Source organism: Pelodiscus sinensis, chromosome 24 (assembly GCF_049634645.1).
Source record: "Pelodiscus sinensis isolate JC-2024 chromosome 24, ASM4963464v1, whole genome shotgun sequence".
In the NCBI taxonomy this organism is placed as follows: domain Eukaryota; kingdom Metazoa; phylum Chordata; order Testudines; family Trionychidae; genus Pelodiscus; species Pelodiscus sinensis.
This window is the reverse complement of record NC_134734.1, coordinates 23548957-23564885: the sequence shown is the minus strand read 5'-3', so window position 1 is coordinate 23564885 and position 15929 is coordinate 23548957. Positions and strand designations below refer to the sequence as shown.

Below are 15929 nucleotides of genomic sequence, written 5' to 3'. Positions count from 1 at the left end.
CATAACCCGCCCCGCGCCCCACCCCAGAGCCAGCTGCACCTCAGGCCCAAAGGAGAGATCCCTGCATAACCCGCCCCGTGCCCCACCCCAGAGCCAGCTGCACCTCAGTCCCAAAGGAGAGATCCCTGCATAACCCGCCCCGCGCCCCACCCCAGAGCCAGCTGCACCTCAGACCCAAAGGAGAGATCCCTGCATAACCCGCCCCACGCCCCACCCCAGAGCCAGCTGCACCTCAGACCCAGAGGAGAGATCCCTGCATAACCCGCCCCGCGCCTCACCCCAGAGCCAGCTGCACCTCAGTCCCAAAGGAGAGATCCCTGCATAACCCGCCCCGCGCCCCACCCCAGAGCCAGCTGCACCTCAGCCCCAAAGGAGAGATCCCTGCATAACCCGCCCCGCGCCCCACCCCAGAGCCAGCTGCACCTCAGGCCCAAAGGAGAGATCCCTGCATAACCCGCCCCGCGCCCCACCCCAGAGCCAGCTGCACCTCAGACCCAGAGGAGAGATCCCTGCATAACCCGCCCCATGCCCCACCCCAGAGCCAGCTGCACCTCAGTCCCAAAGGAGAGATCCCTGCATAACCCGCCCCATGCCCCACCCCAGAGCCAGCTGCACCTCAGTCCCAGAGGAGAGATCCCTGCATAACCCGCCCCGCGCCCCACCCCAGAGCCAGCTGCACCTCAGTCCCAAAGGAGAGATCCCTGCATAACCCGCCCCGTGCCCCACCCCAGAGCCAGCTGCACCTCAGTCCCAAAGGAGAGATCCCTGCATAACCCGCCCCGCGCCGCACCCCAGAGCCAGCTGCACCTCAGACCCAAAGGAGAGATCCCTGCATAACCCGCCCCACGCCCCACCCCAGAGCCAGCTGCACCTCAGCCCCAAAGGAGAGATCCCTGCATAACCCGCCCCGCGCCCCACCCCAGAGCCAGCTGCACCTCAGTCCCAAAGGAGAGATCCCTGCATAACCCGCCCCGCGCCCCACCCCAGAGCCAGCTGCACCTCGGTCCCAAAGGAGAGATCCCTGCATAACCCGCCCCGCGCCCCACCCCAGAGCCAGCTGCACCTCAGGCCCAAAGGAGAGATCCCTGCATAACCAGCCCCACGCCCCACCCCAGAGCCAGCTGCACCTCAGTCCCAAAGGAGAGATCCCTGCATAACCCGCCCCACGCCCCACCCCCGAGCCAGCTGCACCTCAGGCCCAAAGGAGAGATCCCTGCATAACCCGCCCCGCGCCCCACCCCAGAGCCAGCTGCACCTCAGCCCCAAAGGAGAGATCCCTGCATAACCCGCCCCGCGCCCCACCCCAGAGCCAGCTGCACCTCAGACCCAAAGGAGAGATCCCTGCATAACCCGCCCCGCGCCGCACCCCAGAGCCAGCTGCACCTCAGTCCCAAAGGAGAGATCCCTGCATAACCCGCCCCGCGCCCCACCCCAGAGCCAGCTGCACCTCAGCCCCAAAGGAGAGATCCCTGCATAACCCGCCCTGCGCCCCACCCCAGAGCCAGCTGCACCTCAGGCCCAAAGGAGAGATCCCTGCATAACCCGCCCCGCGCCCCACCCCAGAGCCAGCTGCACCTCAGCCCCAAAGGAGAGATCCCTGCATAACCCGCCCCGCGCCCCACCCCAGAGCCAGCTGCACCTCAGTCCCAAAGGAGAGATCCCTGCATAACCCGCCCCGCGCCGCACCCCAGAGCCAGCTGCACCTCAGTCCCAAAGGAGAGATCCCTGCATAACCCGCCCCGCGCCGCACCCCAGAGCCAGCTGCACCTCAGTCCCAGAGGAGAGATCCCTGCATAACCCACCCCGCGCCGCACCCCAGAGCCAGCTGCGCCTCAGGCCCAGAGGAGAGATCCCTGCATAACCTGCCCCGCGCCCCACCCCAGAGCCAGCTGCACCTCAGTCCCAAAGGAGAGATCCCTGCATAACCCGCCCCGCGCCCCACCCCAGAGCCAGCTGCACCTCAGTCCCAAAGGAGAGATCCCTGCATAACCCGCCCCACGCCGCACCCCAGAGCCAGCTGCACCTCAGGCCCAAAGGAGAGATCCCTGCATAACCCGCCCCGCGCCCCACCCCAGAGCCAGCTGCACCTCAGTCCCAAAGGAGAGATCCCTGCATAACCCGCCCCATGCCCCACCCCAGAGCCAGCTGCACCTCAGACCCAAAGGAGAGATCCCTGCATAACCCGCCCTGCGCCCCACCCCAGAGCCAGCTGCACCTCAGTCCCAAAGGAGAGATCCCTGCATAACCCGCCCCACGCCCCACCCCAGAGCCAGCTGCACCTCAGTCCCAAAGGAGAGATCCCTGCATAACCCGCCCCACGCCCCACCCCAGAGCCAGCTGCACCTCAGGCCCAAAGGAGAGATCCCTGCATAACCCGCCCCGCGCCCCACCCCAGAGCCAGCTGCACCTCAGTCCCAAAGGAGAGATCCCTGCATAACCCGCCCCACGCCCCACCCCAGAGCCAGCTGCACCTCAGTCCCAAAGGAGAGATCCCTGCATAACCCGCCCCGCGCCCCACCCCAGAGCCAGCTGCACCTCAGGCCCAGAGGAGAGATCCCTGCATAACCCGCCCCGCGCCCCACCCCAGAGCCAGCTGCACCTCAGGCCCAAAGGAGAGATCCCTGCATAACCCGCCCCGCGCCCCACCCCAGAGCCAGCTGCACCTCAGTCCCAAAGGAGAGATCCCTGCATAACCCGCCCCGCGCCCCACCCCAGAGCCAGCTGCACCTCAGACCCAGAGGAGAGATCCCTGCATAACCCGCCCCATGCCCCACCCCAGAGCCAGCTGCACCTCAGCCCCAAAGGAGAGATCCCTGCATAACCCGCCCCGCGCCCCACCCCAGAGCCAGCTGCACCTCAGGCCCAAAGGAGAGATCCCTGCATAACCCGCCCCGCGCCCCACCCCAGAGCCAGCTGCACCTCAGTCCCAAAGGAGAGATCCCTGCATAACCCGCCCCATGCCCCACCCCAGAGCCAGCTGCACCTCAGACCCAAAGGAGAGATCCCTGCATAACCCGCCCCGCGCCCCACCCCAGAGCCAGCTGCACCTCGGTCCCAAAGGAGAGATCCCTGCATAACCCGCCCCGCGCCCCACCCCAGAGCCAGCTGCACCTCAGGCCCAAAGGAGAGATCCCTGCATAACCCGCCCCACGCCCCACCCCAGAGCCAGCTGCACCTCAGTCCCAAAGGAGAGATCCCTGCATAACCCGCCCCACGCCCCACCCCCGAGCCAGCTGCACCTCAGGCCCAAAGGAGAGATCCCTGCATAACCCGCCCCGCGCCGCACCCCAGAGCCAGCTGCACCTCAGCCCCAAAGGAGAGATCCCTGCATAACCCGCCCCGCGCCCCACCCCAGAGCCAGCTGCACCTCAGACCCAAAGGAGAGATCCCTGCATAACCCGCCCCGCGCCGCACCCCAGAGCCAGCTGCACCTCAGTCCCAAAGGAGAGATCCCTGCATAACCCGCCCCGCGCCCCACCCCAGAGCCAGCTGCACCTCAGCCCCAAAGGAGAGATCCCTGCATAACCCGCCCTGCGCCCCACCCCAGAGCCAGCTGCACCTCAGGCCCAAAGGAGAGATCCCTGCATAACCCGCCCCGCGCCCCACCCCAGAGCCAGCTGCACCTCAGCCCCAAAGGAGAGATCCCTGCATAACCCGCCCCGCGCCCCACCCCAGAGCCAGCTGCACCTCAGTCCCAAAGGAGAGATCCCTGCATAACCCGCCCCGCGCCGCACCCCAGAGCCAGCTGCACCTCAGTCCCAAAGGAGAGATCCCTGCATAACCCGCCCCGCGCCGCACCCCAGAGCCAGCTGCACCTCAGTCCCAGAGGAGAGATCCCTGCATAACCCACCCCGCGCCGCACCCCAGAGCCAGCTGCGCCTCAGGCCCAGAGGAGAGATCCCTGCATAACCCGCCCCGCGCCCCACCCCAGAGCCAGCTGCACCTCAGGCCCAAAGGAGAGATCCCTGCATAACCCGCCCCGCGCCCCACCCCAGAGCCAGCTGCACCTCAGTCCCAAAGGAGAGATCCCTGCATAACCCGCCCCGCGCCCCACCCCAGAGCCAGCTGCACCTCAGACCCAGAGGAGAGATCCCTGCATAACCCGCCCCATGCCCCACCCCAGAGCCAGCTGCACCTCAGACCCAAAGGAGAGATCCCTGCATAACCCGCCCCGCGCCCCACCCCAGAGCCAGCTGCACCTCAGTCCCAAAGGAGAGATCCCTGCATAACCCGCCCCGCGCCCCACCCCAGAGCCAGCTGCACCTCAGGCCCAAAGGAGAGATCCCTGCATAACCCGCCCCGCGCCCCACCCCAGAGCCAGCTGCACCTCAGTCCCAAAGGAGAGATCCCTGCATAACCCGCCCCATGCCCCACCCCAGAGCCAGCTGCACCTCAGACCCAAAGGAGAGATCCCTGCATAACCCGCCCCGCGCCCCACCCCAGAGCCAGCTGCACCTCAGTCCCAAAGGAGAGATCCCTGCATAACCCGCCCCGCGCCCCACCCCAGAGCCAGCTGCACCTCAGGCCCAAAGGAGAGATCCCTGCATAACCCGCCCCGCGCCCCACCCCAGAGCCAGCTGCACCTCAGGCCCAAAGGAGAGATCCCTGCATAACCCGCCCCGCGCCCCACCCCAGAGCCAGCTGCACCTCAGCCCCAAAGGAGAGATCCCTGCATAACCCGCCCCGCGCCCCACCCCCAGCCAGCTGCACCTCAGACCCAAAGGAGAGATCCCTGCATAACCCGCCCCGCGCCGCACCCCAGAGCCAGCTGAACCTCAGACCCAAAGGAGAGATCCCTGCATAACCCGCCCCGCGCCGCACCCCAGAGCCAGCTGCACCTCAGTCCCAAAGGAGAGATCCCTGCCTAACCCGCCCCGCGCCGCACCCCAGAGCCAGCTGCACCTCAGCCCCAAAGGAGAGATCCCTGCATAACCCGCCCCGCGCCCCACCCCAGAGCCAGCTGCACCTCAGCCCCAAAGGAGAGATCCCTGCATAACCCGCCCTGCGCCCCACCCCAGAGACAGCTGCACCTCAGGCCCAAAGGAGAGATCCCTGCATAACCCGCCCCGCGCCCCACCCCAGAGCCAGCTGCACCTCAGCCCCAAAGGAGAGATCCCTGCATAACCCGCCCCGCGCCCCACCCCAGAGCCAGCTGCACCTCAGTCCCAAAGGAGAGATCCCTGCATAACCCGCCCCGCGCCGCACCCCAGAGCCAGCTGCACCTCAGTCCCAAAGGAGAGATCCCTGCATAACCCGCCCCGCGCCGCACCCCAGAGCCAGCTGCACCTCAGTCCCAGAGGAGAGATCCCTGCATAACCCACCCCGCGCCGCACCCCAGAGCCAGCTGCGCCTCAGGCCCAGAGGAGAGATCCCTGCATAACCCGCCCCGCGCCCCACCCCAGAGCCAGCTGCACCTCAGGCCCAAAGGAGAGATCCCTGCATAACCCGCCCCGCGCCCCACCCCAGAGCCAGCTGCACCTCAGTCCCAAAGGAGAGATCCCTGCATAACCCGCCCCGCGCCCCACCCCAGAGCCAGCTGCACCTCAGACCCAGAGGAGAGATCCCTGCATAACCCGCCCCATGCCCCACCCCAGAGCCAGCTGCACCTCAGACCCAAAGGAGAGATCCCTGCATAACCCGCCCCGCGCCCCACCCCAGAGCCAGCTGCACCTCAGGCCCAAAGGAGAGATCCCTGCATAACCCGCCCCGCGCCCCACCCCAGAGCCAGCTGCACCTCAGTCCCAAAGGAGAGATCCCTGCATAACCCGCCCCATGCCCCACCCCAGAGCCAGCTGCACCTCAGACCCAAAGGAGAGATCCCTGCATAACCCGCCCCGCGCCCCACCCCAGAGCCAGCTGCACCTCAGTCCCAAAGGAGAGATCCCTGCATAACCCGCCCCGCGCCCCACCCCAGAGCCAGCTGCACCTCAGGCCCAAAGGAGAGATCCCTGCATAACCCGCCCCGCGCCCCACCCCAGAGCCAGCTGCACCTCAGGCCCAAAGGAGAGATCCCTGCATAACCCGCCCCGCGCCCCACCTCAGAGCCAGCTGCACCTCAGCCCCAAAGGAGAGATCCCTGCATAACCCGCCCCGCGCCCCACCCCCGAGCCAGCTGCACCTCAGACCCAAAGGAGAGATCCCTGCATAACCCGCCCCGCGCCGCACCCCAGAGCCAGCTGAACCTCAGACCCAAAGGAGAGATCCCTGCATAACCCGCCCCGCGCCGCACCCCAGAGCCAGCTGCACCTCAGTCCCAAAGGAGAGATCCCTGCCTAACCCGCCCCGCGCCGCACCCCAGAGCCAGCTGCACCTCAGCCCCAAAGGAGAGATCCCTGCCTAACCCGCCCCGCGCCCCACCCCCGAGCCAGCTGCACCTCAGCCCCAAAGGAGAGATCCCTGCCTAACCCGCCCCGCGCCCCACCCCAGAGCCAGCTGCACCTCAGACCCAAAGGAGAGATCCCTGCATAACCCGCCCCGCGCCCCACCCCAGAGCCAGCTGCACCTCAGAGCCAAACGAGAGATCCCTGCATAACCCGCCCCGCGCCCCACCCCAGAGCCAGCTGCACCTCAGAGCCAAAGGAGAGATCCCTGCATAACCCGCCCCGCGCCCCACCCCAGAGCCAGCTGCACCTCAGTCCCAAAGGAGAGATCCCTGCATAACCCGCCCCGCGCCCCACCCCAGAGCCAGCTGCACCTCAGTCCCAAAGGAGAGATCCCTGCATAACCCGCCCCGCGCCCCACCCCAGAGCCAGCTGCGCCTCAGGCCCAGAGGAGAGATCCCTGCATAACCCGCCCCGCGCCCCACCCCAGAGCCAGCTGCACCTCAGTCCCAAAGGAGAGATCCCTGCATAACCCGCCCCGCGCCCCACCCCCGAGCCAGCTGCACCTCAGTCCCAAAGGAGAGATCCCTGCATAACCCGCCCCGCACCCCACCCCAGAGCCAGCTGCACCTCAGTCCCAAAGGAGAGATCCCTGCATAACCCGCCCCACGCCCCACCCCAGAGCCAGCTGCACCTCAGTCCCAAAGGAGAGATCCCTGCATAACCCGCCCCACGCCCCACCCCAGAGCCAGCTGCACCTCAGTCCCAAAGGAGAGATCCCTGCATAACCCGCCCCGCGCCCCACCCCAGAGCCAGCTGCACCTCAGTCCCAAAGGAGAGATCCCTGCATAACCCGCCCCGCGCCCCACCCCAGAGCCAGCTGCACCTCAGTCCCAAAGGAGAGATCCCTGCATAACCCGCCCCGTGCCGCACCCCAGAGCCAGCTGCACCTCAGACCCAAAGGAGAGATCCCTGCATAACCCGCCCCGCGCCCCACCCCAGAGCCAGCTGCGCCTCAGTCCCAAAGGAGAGATCCCTGCATAACCCGCCCCGCGCTCCACCCCAGAGCCAGCTGCACCTCAGTCCCAAAGGAGAGATCCCTGCATAACCCGCCCCGCGCCCCACCCCAGAGCCAGCTGCACCTCAGACCCAAAGGAGAGATCCCTGCATAACCCGCCCCGCGCCCCACCCCAGAGCCAGCTGCGCCTCAGTCCCAAAGGAGAGATCCCTGCATAACCCGCCCCGCGCCCCACCCCCGAGCCAGCTGCACCTCAGACCCAAAGGAGAGATCCCTGCATAACCCGCCCCGCGCCCCACCCCAGAGCCAGCTGCACCTCAGAGCCAAAGGAGAGATCCCTGCATAACCCGCCCCGCGCCCCACCCCAGAGCCAGCTGCACCTCAGTCCCAAAGGAGAGATCCCTGCATAACCCGCCCCGCGCCCCACCCCAGAGCCAGCTGCACCTCAGAGCCAAAGGAGAGATCCCTGCATAACCCGCCCCACGCCCCACCCCAGAGCCAGCTGCACCTCAGACCCAAAGGAGAGATCCCTGCATAACCCGCCCCGCGCCCCACCCCAGAGCCAGCTGCACCTCAGGCCCAAAGGAGAGATCCCTGCATAACCCGCCCCGCGCCCCACCCCAGAGCCAGCTGCACCTCAGCCCCAAAGGAGAGATCCCTGCATAACCCGCCCCGCGCCCCACCCCAGAGCCAGCTGCACCTCAGAGCCAAACGGTCCCCCTACCTCCTCCTTCCTGGGGAGCCTCCCTGCCTGTCTTTGGGCCCCTCTGCCCGTAGCCCCGCGGGGGCCAGTCCCGCGCGTTCTCACTCTCCCCGCCCTGCAGGGGTCACCGGCTTCCTGAAGATTGACGAGAACGGCGACCGGGAGAGCGACTACGCGCTGTGGGACATGGACCCTGCGCAGGGCGCCTTCCAGGTCCGTGGCTGCCTGGCCCAGCCCCCCGCCCTGTCCGTCGCAGCCCCCCGGCCCCGCTTGCCCGGACGGAGGGCGTTGGCGGGAGGGGCGAGGGCAGCCTGGGGGGTCCTGCTGCGGCCCCTTCCTAGAGCCTGCTGTGACGGCGCGGGGGGCCCCTGACCCTGCCCCCCCATCCGCACCCAGGCGTGACTCTCAGCGGCCGGGAGAGGAGGGCCAGTGGTTCTTGGGGACACAGAGCGGCACGGGAGCGGTGTGAGCACGGGCCCCCAGGGTGGCAGCCTCATCCCTCTGGGGGGCTCCCGGGCCCTGACCCCCCTTCCTGCTCTAAGCCTCTGCTCAGACTAGCCCCCCCCGGCCTAGTTCCCCGCCTGTCTCCTGCGCCTCTCCCGGGGGCAGGGCTGCTCTCTCGGGCCCTGCACACGTTGGGGGAGTCGCCAGGAATCCCACCTAGCACAGTGCAGCCAGGCAGAGCCACCGGGTGACAAGGGGAGACAGTCGCCCCCCCCCCCCCCGTCACACCCGCCTCTCGCCCTCCTAGGTCGTCTACAGCTACAACGGCACCACCAAGCAGATGAGCCCGGTGCTCGGGCGCGAGATCCACTGGCCGGGCAAGGGCGCGCCCCGCGACGTGCCGCCCTGCGGCTTCGACAACAGCAACCCGCTGTGCAAAAAAGGTGGGGCCCCTCCCCCCCGAGCGGGCTTCCTCCCCTGGGCCCCTGCCAGCACAACCCCCTCCCCGCAGGCCGTGTGGGGCCAGCCCCAGGAAAGCGAGCCCCCCAGCCCCCCTCCCCGCAGGCCGTGTGGGGCCAGCCCCAGGAAAGCGAGCCCCCCAGCCCCCCTCCCCGCAGACTTTGCACCCCTTCCCCAGAGTCTGCAACAAGGGCAGGAGCAGGCACAAGCCTCCTTCCCCCCAGATGCCCTGTGCCCCTAGCACCTGGGCACCCCCCCCTCGACACTGCCTCTGCCCCGGCTGTGCGTCCCTGCTGAGGCACCTCCCCCCGGGGGATTTGAACCCAGGCCCCGGGCTCAGTCCCCCTCCCCCTGCTTTTGCAGCCAGCTTCTCCACCCTGGAGATCCTCGCCCTCCTGGTCAGCTTCGCCCTGCTGTGCGTCGCCGCCACCTCCTTCGTCGTGTACAGGTGCGGGGCCCTGGGCGCGGGGGGGGAAGACGCCTGCTGTGCAGGCAGGGGCGGGGCGGGGTGCCCGGGCGGGGGGTGGGCGCCTGCTTGCAGGCAGGGGCGTGGCGGGGTGCCCGGGCAGGGGTTGGCGCCCGTGGCGGGGTGCCCGGGTGGGGGGTTGGCGCCCGTGGCGGGGTGCCCGGGTGGGGGGTTGGCGCCCGTGGCGGGGTGCCCTGGCGGGGGTTGGCGCCCGTGGCGGGGTGCCCGGGCAGGGGGTGGGCGCCTGCTTGCAGGCAGGGGTGGGGTGGGGTGCCCGGGCGGGGGGTTGGCGCCCGTGGCGGGGTGCCCGGGCGGGGGGTTGGCGCCCGTGGCGGGGTGCCCGGGTGGGGGGTTAGCGCCCGTGGCGGGGTGCCCGGGCGGGGGGTTGGCGCCCGTGGCGGGGTGCCCGGGTGGGGGGTTGGCGCCCGTGGCGGGGTGCCCGGGCGGGGGGTTGGCGCCCGTGGCGGGGTGCCCTGGCGGGGGTTGGCGCCCGTGGCGGGGTGCCCGGGTGGGGGGTGGGCGCCCGTGGCGGGGTGCCCGGGCGGGGGGTTGGCGCCCGTGGCGGGGTGCCCTGGCGGGGGGTTGGCGCCCGTGGTGGGGTGCCCGGGCGGGGGGTGGGCGCCTGCTTGCAGGCAGGGGTGGGGCGGGGTGCCCGGGCAGGGGTTGGCGCCCGTGGCGGGGTGCCCGGGCGGGGGGTTGGCGCCCGTGGCGGGGTGCCCGGGCGGGGGGTTGGCGCCCGTGGCGGGGTGCCCGGGCGGGGGGTTGGCGCCCGTGGCGGGGTGACTGGGCGGGGGGTTGGCGCCCGTGGCGGGGTGCCCGGGCGGGGGGTTGGCGCCCGTGGCGGGGTGCCCGGGTGGGGGTTGGCGCCCGTGGCGGGGTGCCCGGGCGGGGGGTTGGCGCCCGTGGCGGGGTGCCCGGGCGGGGGGTTGGCGCCCGTGGCGGGGTGCCCGGGCGGGGGGTTGGCGCCCGTGGCGGGGTGCCCGGGTGGGGGGTTGGCGCCCGTGGCGGGGTGCCCGGGTGGGGGGTTGGCGCCCGTGGCGGGGTGCCCGGGCGGGGGGTTGGCGCCCGTGGCAGGGTGACTGGGCGGGGGGTTGGCGCCCGTGGCGGGGTGCCCGGGCGGGGGGTTGGCGCCCGTGGCGGGGTGCCCGGGCGGGGGGTTGGCGCCCGTGGCGGGGTGCCCGGGCGGGGGTTGGCGCCCGTGGCGGGGTGCCCGGGTGGGGGGTTGGCGCCCGTGGCGGGGTGCCCGGGTGGGGGGTTGGCGCCCGTGGCGGGGTGCCCGGGCGGGGGTTGGCGCCCGTGGCGGGGTGCCCGGGCGGGGGGTTGGCGCCCGTGGCGGGGTGCCCGGGTGGGGGGTTGGCGCCCGTGGCGGGGTGCCCGGGCGGGGGGTTGGCGCCCGTGGCGGGGTGCCCGGGCGGGGGTTGGCGCCCGTGGCGGGGTGCCCGGGCGGGGGGTTGGCGCCCGTGGCGGGGTGCCCGGGCGGGGGGTTGGCGCCCGTGGCGGGGTGCCCGGGCGGGGGTTGGCGCCCGTGGCGGGGTGCCCGGGCGGGGGGTTGGCGCCCGTGGCGGGGTGCCCGGGCGGGGGGTTGGCGCCCGTGGTGGGGGCCCGTGGAAGCCGGGGCCGCGTGGGGGCCTCTCACTGCCCGTGCCGGCGCAGGAAGCTGACGCTGGAGAAGGAGCTGGCGGCTGAGCTGTGGCGCGTGCGCTGGGAGGACGTCCAGTCCAGCAGCCTGGAGAAAAACCTGCGCAGTGCGGGGAGCAAGCTGACCCTGTCCCTGGTGAGCCCCGGGGCCCGGGCTGGGCGGGGGGCCTGGGCCGAGCAGCCCCCCAGAGGGCCCTCCGTGGCATCCCCGGGCACAAGCGGCCGCGCCGGGGCCTTGCTCCAGCCGCAGGCCCAGGAAGGTTTATGAAGCCTGATTGGATGGGGGAGCCAGGCGGGGGGCTGGAGGGGGCAGGAGGCGGGGCTGGGGGGGCCCATCCCAGGCTGTTTCCCTCCCCTCCAGCCCCTTTCCCACAAGCTCTGCAGCAGGGGCGCTAGGAGGGGGGTTTCCCCTGGGGGGGCCCCAAAAGCCCTGGGGTTCCATTCCCGGGGGGGTTGGCCCCGCTCCCGGCCCCCGCTGCCCCTCACGCCCCGCGCTTCCTTCCCCACAGAGGGGCTCCAACTACGGCTCCCTCTTGACCACGGAGGGGCAGTTCCAGGTCTTTGCCAAGACAGCCTACTACAAGGTGGGTGCAGGGCCTCGCCTGTGGGGCAGGGAGCGTCACGGCGCTGCAAGAGCAGGGCGGGGTCAGCTGGGGCACTGAGCGGCAGGGAGCGGGGCAGGGTGAGTAGGGGCACTGAGCTGCAGGGGGTGGGGGGATTCATGGGGGCGAGGTCCGTAGGGAGCGAGGTCTGTAGGGGGCGTGGTGCGTAGGGGGCAGGGTCCGTGGGGGGGGTGCTGCACTGCAGGGGTGTGAGGTTCATGGGGCGCTGCACTGCAGGGGGTGGAGTCTGTAGGGTGCGCTGCACTGCAGGGGGCGGGGCCGTAGGGGGTGCTGCACTGCAGGGGGCAGGGCCGTAGGGGCGCTACACTGCAGAGGCAGGGCCATAGGGGGCGCTGCACTGCAGGGGGTGGGGTTTTAGGGGCACTGCACTGCAGGGGTCGGGGCCGTAGGGGCGCTACACTGCAGAGGCAGGGCCGTAGGGGGCGCTGCACTGCAGGGGGTGGGGTTTTAGGGGGCGCTGCACTGCAGGGGTCGGGGCCGTAGGGGCGCTACACTGCAGGGGGTGGGGTTTTAGGGGGCACTGCACTGCAGGGGCGGGGCCGTAGGGGGTGCTGCACTGCAGGGGGTGGAGTTTTAGGAGGCTCTGCACTGCAGGGGCGGGGCCGTAGGGGGCTCTGCACTGCAGGGGCGGGGCCGTAGGGGGCGCTCTCCCCTCGGTCAGAGCCCATACATGCTGAAGAGCTGGTGGGGGGAGGGGAGCTGCGCCCCGCCTGACCCCCTCTCGCCCGGCAGGGGAACATGGTGGCGGTGAAGCACGTCAACCGGAAGCGAATCGAGCTGACGCGGAAGGTGCTGTTTGAGCTGAAACACGTAGGTCCCCCCAGCGTCCTGCGCGTGCCAGGCCCCACGGCGCAGGGGGGTGCTTCCCCAGAACCCCCTGCCCCACTAGAGGAGGTCGACCCGGGGCGCAGAGATCGGCGGCGGCTTCTCCGTGAGCGGTCCCAGCGCCCCCCCACGTGCTCTGCCAGGCTGGCCCAGTCCCACCCGCCTGCCACGGAGCCGCCAGCCCCCCTGCTGCTGCGGGGGCTCCCCGGGAGTGGGGCGGGGGCTCCCCGGGAGTGGGGCGGGGGGGTTCCCCGGGAGTGGGGCGGGGAGCTGCCCGGGAGTGGGGGGGGGGCTCCCCGGGAGTGGGGCGGGGGGGTTCCCCGGGAGTGGGGCGGGGAGCTGCCCGGGAGTGGGGGGGGGGCTCCCCGGGAGTGGGGCGGGGGGGTTCCCCGGGAGTGGGGCGGGGGCTCCCCGGGAGTGGGGCTGGGAGCTGCCGGCCCCGCCCCAAGGTGGGACCCAGGTGCCTGTGTAACCCCGAACCCCTGTGGCGCTTCCTGAGCTCACCGATTCCCAGCGTCCCGCGGGGGGGCCATGTGCTCTCTGCGGGGAGCCCCCCCACTCCGGCGGCAGCGAGACGGCCCCTTTCCCCGGGGCCACTCCAGTGCGGCGACCCTCCCCGGGGGGGTCTGCCCCTCCAGCCGCCTGCCCCTGCCGTGAGCCCCCTCGGGGGTCCCCTCCCTCTGGCCCCCGGGTCTCCCCTCCCAGAGGGCCTAGCGCAGCCTGTTCCCCAGCCCAGAGCGACTCCGGCCAGCACAGAACAGGGGGTCTATGGAGCTTTGGGCGCAGCAACGGATCCCTCAGGCCAGTCGGCCGGGGCCTCCGCCCGCACGTCAGCCTCCCTGCAGCCGGCTGAGTCCTGCCTGCTCCGCCCTCAGCCCCCGTCTCCCAGCAGAGCCCCCGGTACCCCCAGCCACAGCCCCTCCCCCGGCCATTGTCTCCTCCCCAGCTAACGGGGTCGCCTGGGCCCCTCTTCTCCGCCCCCCTCCCCACCCAGTGTCCCCCCTCGCTGGGACCAGCTGGGCCGGTTGCTGGCGTCTCCCCTCAGCCGCCCCTTGTCTGTCCGACCGTGTCCTCCAAGGAGGGTCGGGGTCACCAGGGCACCAGACCCCCCGGCACCAACTCTGGGCTGTTTCCTGCAACAACAAACTTCCCCCCTTGTCACATTGAACCAGTAACTGTTGGGCACTGAGCCCCCCCATATGTAACACCCCCCCTTTGAGCCCCCCAAACTCCCCACTTCCTCACACCACCTTCCCGACTTCTAGAGGGGCTCCCCTCCGACGTTAGTGCCCACCTCTGTGCCAGGCAGCGGGTGCAAGGCAGAGCTGAGGGGGGCCCTCAAAGGCCAGGGGGAGAACCTGGCAAAAGGCTACGTGGTGCCACTGTGACAGGCAGCGGGGCCACGTGTGGAACTCCCTGCTGCAGGAGCCACGGCGAGGTGCAAATGAGCCGGGCCCGGCCCCTCCTGGACAGGGCGCTAGGGAGGCGCCCCGCACCCGTGCAAAGCTGCAGTGCACACGTGCCGCGCCATGTGAGCGTGCTTGGCCCTTCCCAGCACAGCAGGTCTGCCTGAGGGGAGGGCTCCCAGGCAGGGCTGGCCTAGGTTAGCGGCGGGGGGGCCCTGCCGTGCACAGGCTAATTACTCATTAGCCAGGAAGCAGCAGGGAAGCCGTGTCCTTTCCTTGCTAATTAGAAATCCGGGAGCCGGGGGCAGCGCTGGCAGGAGGGGGCGGGGGAGCCGCCTGCACCGTGTGGGGCGCTCCCACGGCCCGGCGGGGAAGCTGAGTGCGACGCGTGGGGTCTGGGTTCGCTCTGCGCGTCACGGCGTTTCCCCTGGCCTGCGGTAACCCCGGGGTGTGCCTCAGTTTCCCTGGGCCCTGCATTGCTGTCTAGATGGGGACGGGGGATCGCGAGCCATCGTCTAGACCAGGGTCGGTACCTTCCACGAGTGGCGTGGCCCAGCCCGTGTGGCTCTCCTGGGCGGGGGGGGAGGGGCTGCTTGGTCTCCTGCCCTGGGCTCCCAGGCGGGGGAGGCGGGGGCGCTGCTCCTGTGTCCCGCCGCCCTGGGGGGCAGGGTGGAGAAGGCAGCGCGCCAGCTCCAGTCTTTCTGGGGGCACGATGCTGGATCGCCAGCGCACTGCCCGTTGCAGGGGGAGGGGTCATTGCGTGTGCCAGTGAAAATCGCCTTGCGTGCCGCTTTTGACACGCGTGCCGGACCTGGCCGACCCCTGATGTAGACAATAGGCAGGCGTGCTGCAACCTGAGCCGGGGAGCGGGGTGTGACCAAGAGATGCCTTTGGCCTGGGGAAACTGAGGCACACAGGGGCTGACTGCAGTCCAGTAGCAATCGCACGCAACAGAGCCACAGAGAGCGAACACGGACCCCGCGGCCTCGCTCCGAGCTGGGGGGGCTCAAGACCCAACGTTTGCCGGGGGGGGGGGGTCTGAGGCTGGCTATGGACGTCTGGAGCCCAGCTCCCCTCCCCTACTCAGGGGCTGAGCCAGCGAGAGGGACGGAGGGGGGGCAGGCCCAGAGGAGCCAGCCCCCTGTGCCGCAGGGCCCAGGAATGGGTGCACGGGCCGGGCTGTGGCCGTAGCGTGGCACCGGATCATTCCTCTGTGGTGGGACGGGAAGTCGGGGCCGCTGAACACGGAGCGACCTTGGGCACCCCCCACTGCGCCTGGGCCCCTCGTAAATATCACGCGCCAGACACCGGCCAGGCAGCCTCCTGCCACCTGCCTGGGGCTGAGCAGCCGCTTCCTCCACCGTGTGGCCTTCACGCTGGGCCCCGCCCCAGAGGTGGCTGCATCTCAGCGCCACGTGGGGGGCCCCTTGGCTAAATGGTTGCCAGCCTCCCCCTGCCGCTCCCACCCCTTTGGGGGGCTGCGTCCCGGGGCCAGGGGAAGCAGCGCCTCCGGGCGTGACCCACAGAGGCCTCGGGGAGGGGCGGCCTGATGGACGCTGAGCCGCCTTCCTGTAACCCTGCACCCCCCCCAGATGAGGGACGTCCAGAACGAACACCTGACCCGCTTCATCGGCGCCTGCACGGACCCCCCGAACATCTGCATCCTGACGGAGTACTGCCCCCGCGGGAGCCTCCAGGTGCCCGGGCGGGGGACGTGGGGCTGGGAGCCAGGGCTCCTGGGTTCTCTCTCGGGGAGGGCCAGTCCTCCCTGGGCGCCCCCCTTCCTGGGCTAGCACCCCCCGCACTCCCCCGCTCCCTCTGCAGAGCAGTGAGCAGGCCGCATGGTCCCCGCGTGGGGAGGGGCACGCCTGCAGCACCGATGGCAGGGGGCGGGGGCTGAATTAAAACGGGACGTGGCAGGGTCCCCCCAGGGCTCAGCACCTGCTAGCGAGGGCTGTGGGGGCTGTGGGATGATTACGGGGAGCCCTCCCCGCCCGCGCCCTCTGCACCCACCGGCCGGCCCCGCC

At 71.0% G+C, this 15929-nt stretch overlaps 1 protein-coding gene across 4 annotated transcripts in view; it reads left to right on the top strand.

Annotated features, from left to right (window-relative positions):
• The window catches only part of NPR1 (natriuretic peptide receptor 1), a 42530-nt gene that overhangs the window by 11874 nt on the left and 14727 nt on the right, over nucleotides 1-15929 (top strand). For 3 of the 4 annotated variants that reach the window (XM_075906951.1, XM_075906949.1, XM_075906952.1), the window contains exons 5-11: nucleotides 8163-8254; nucleotides 8793-8928; nucleotides 9308-9392; nucleotides 11064-11184; nucleotides 11558-11632; nucleotides 12404-12481; nucleotides 15495-15599. In XM_075906951.1, coding sequence (XP_075763066.1) covers nucleotides 8163-8254; nucleotides 8793-8928; nucleotides 9308-9392; nucleotides 11064-11184; nucleotides 11558-11632; nucleotides 12404-12481; nucleotides 15495-15599 — 692 coding nt within the window. The remainder of the gene's footprint in view (nucleotides 1-8162; nucleotides 8255-8792; nucleotides 8929-9307; nucleotides 9393-11063; nucleotides 11185-11557; nucleotides 11633-12403; nucleotides 12482-15494; nucleotides 15600-15929) is intronic. The other variant, XM_075906950.1, reaches the window with a different exon arrangement.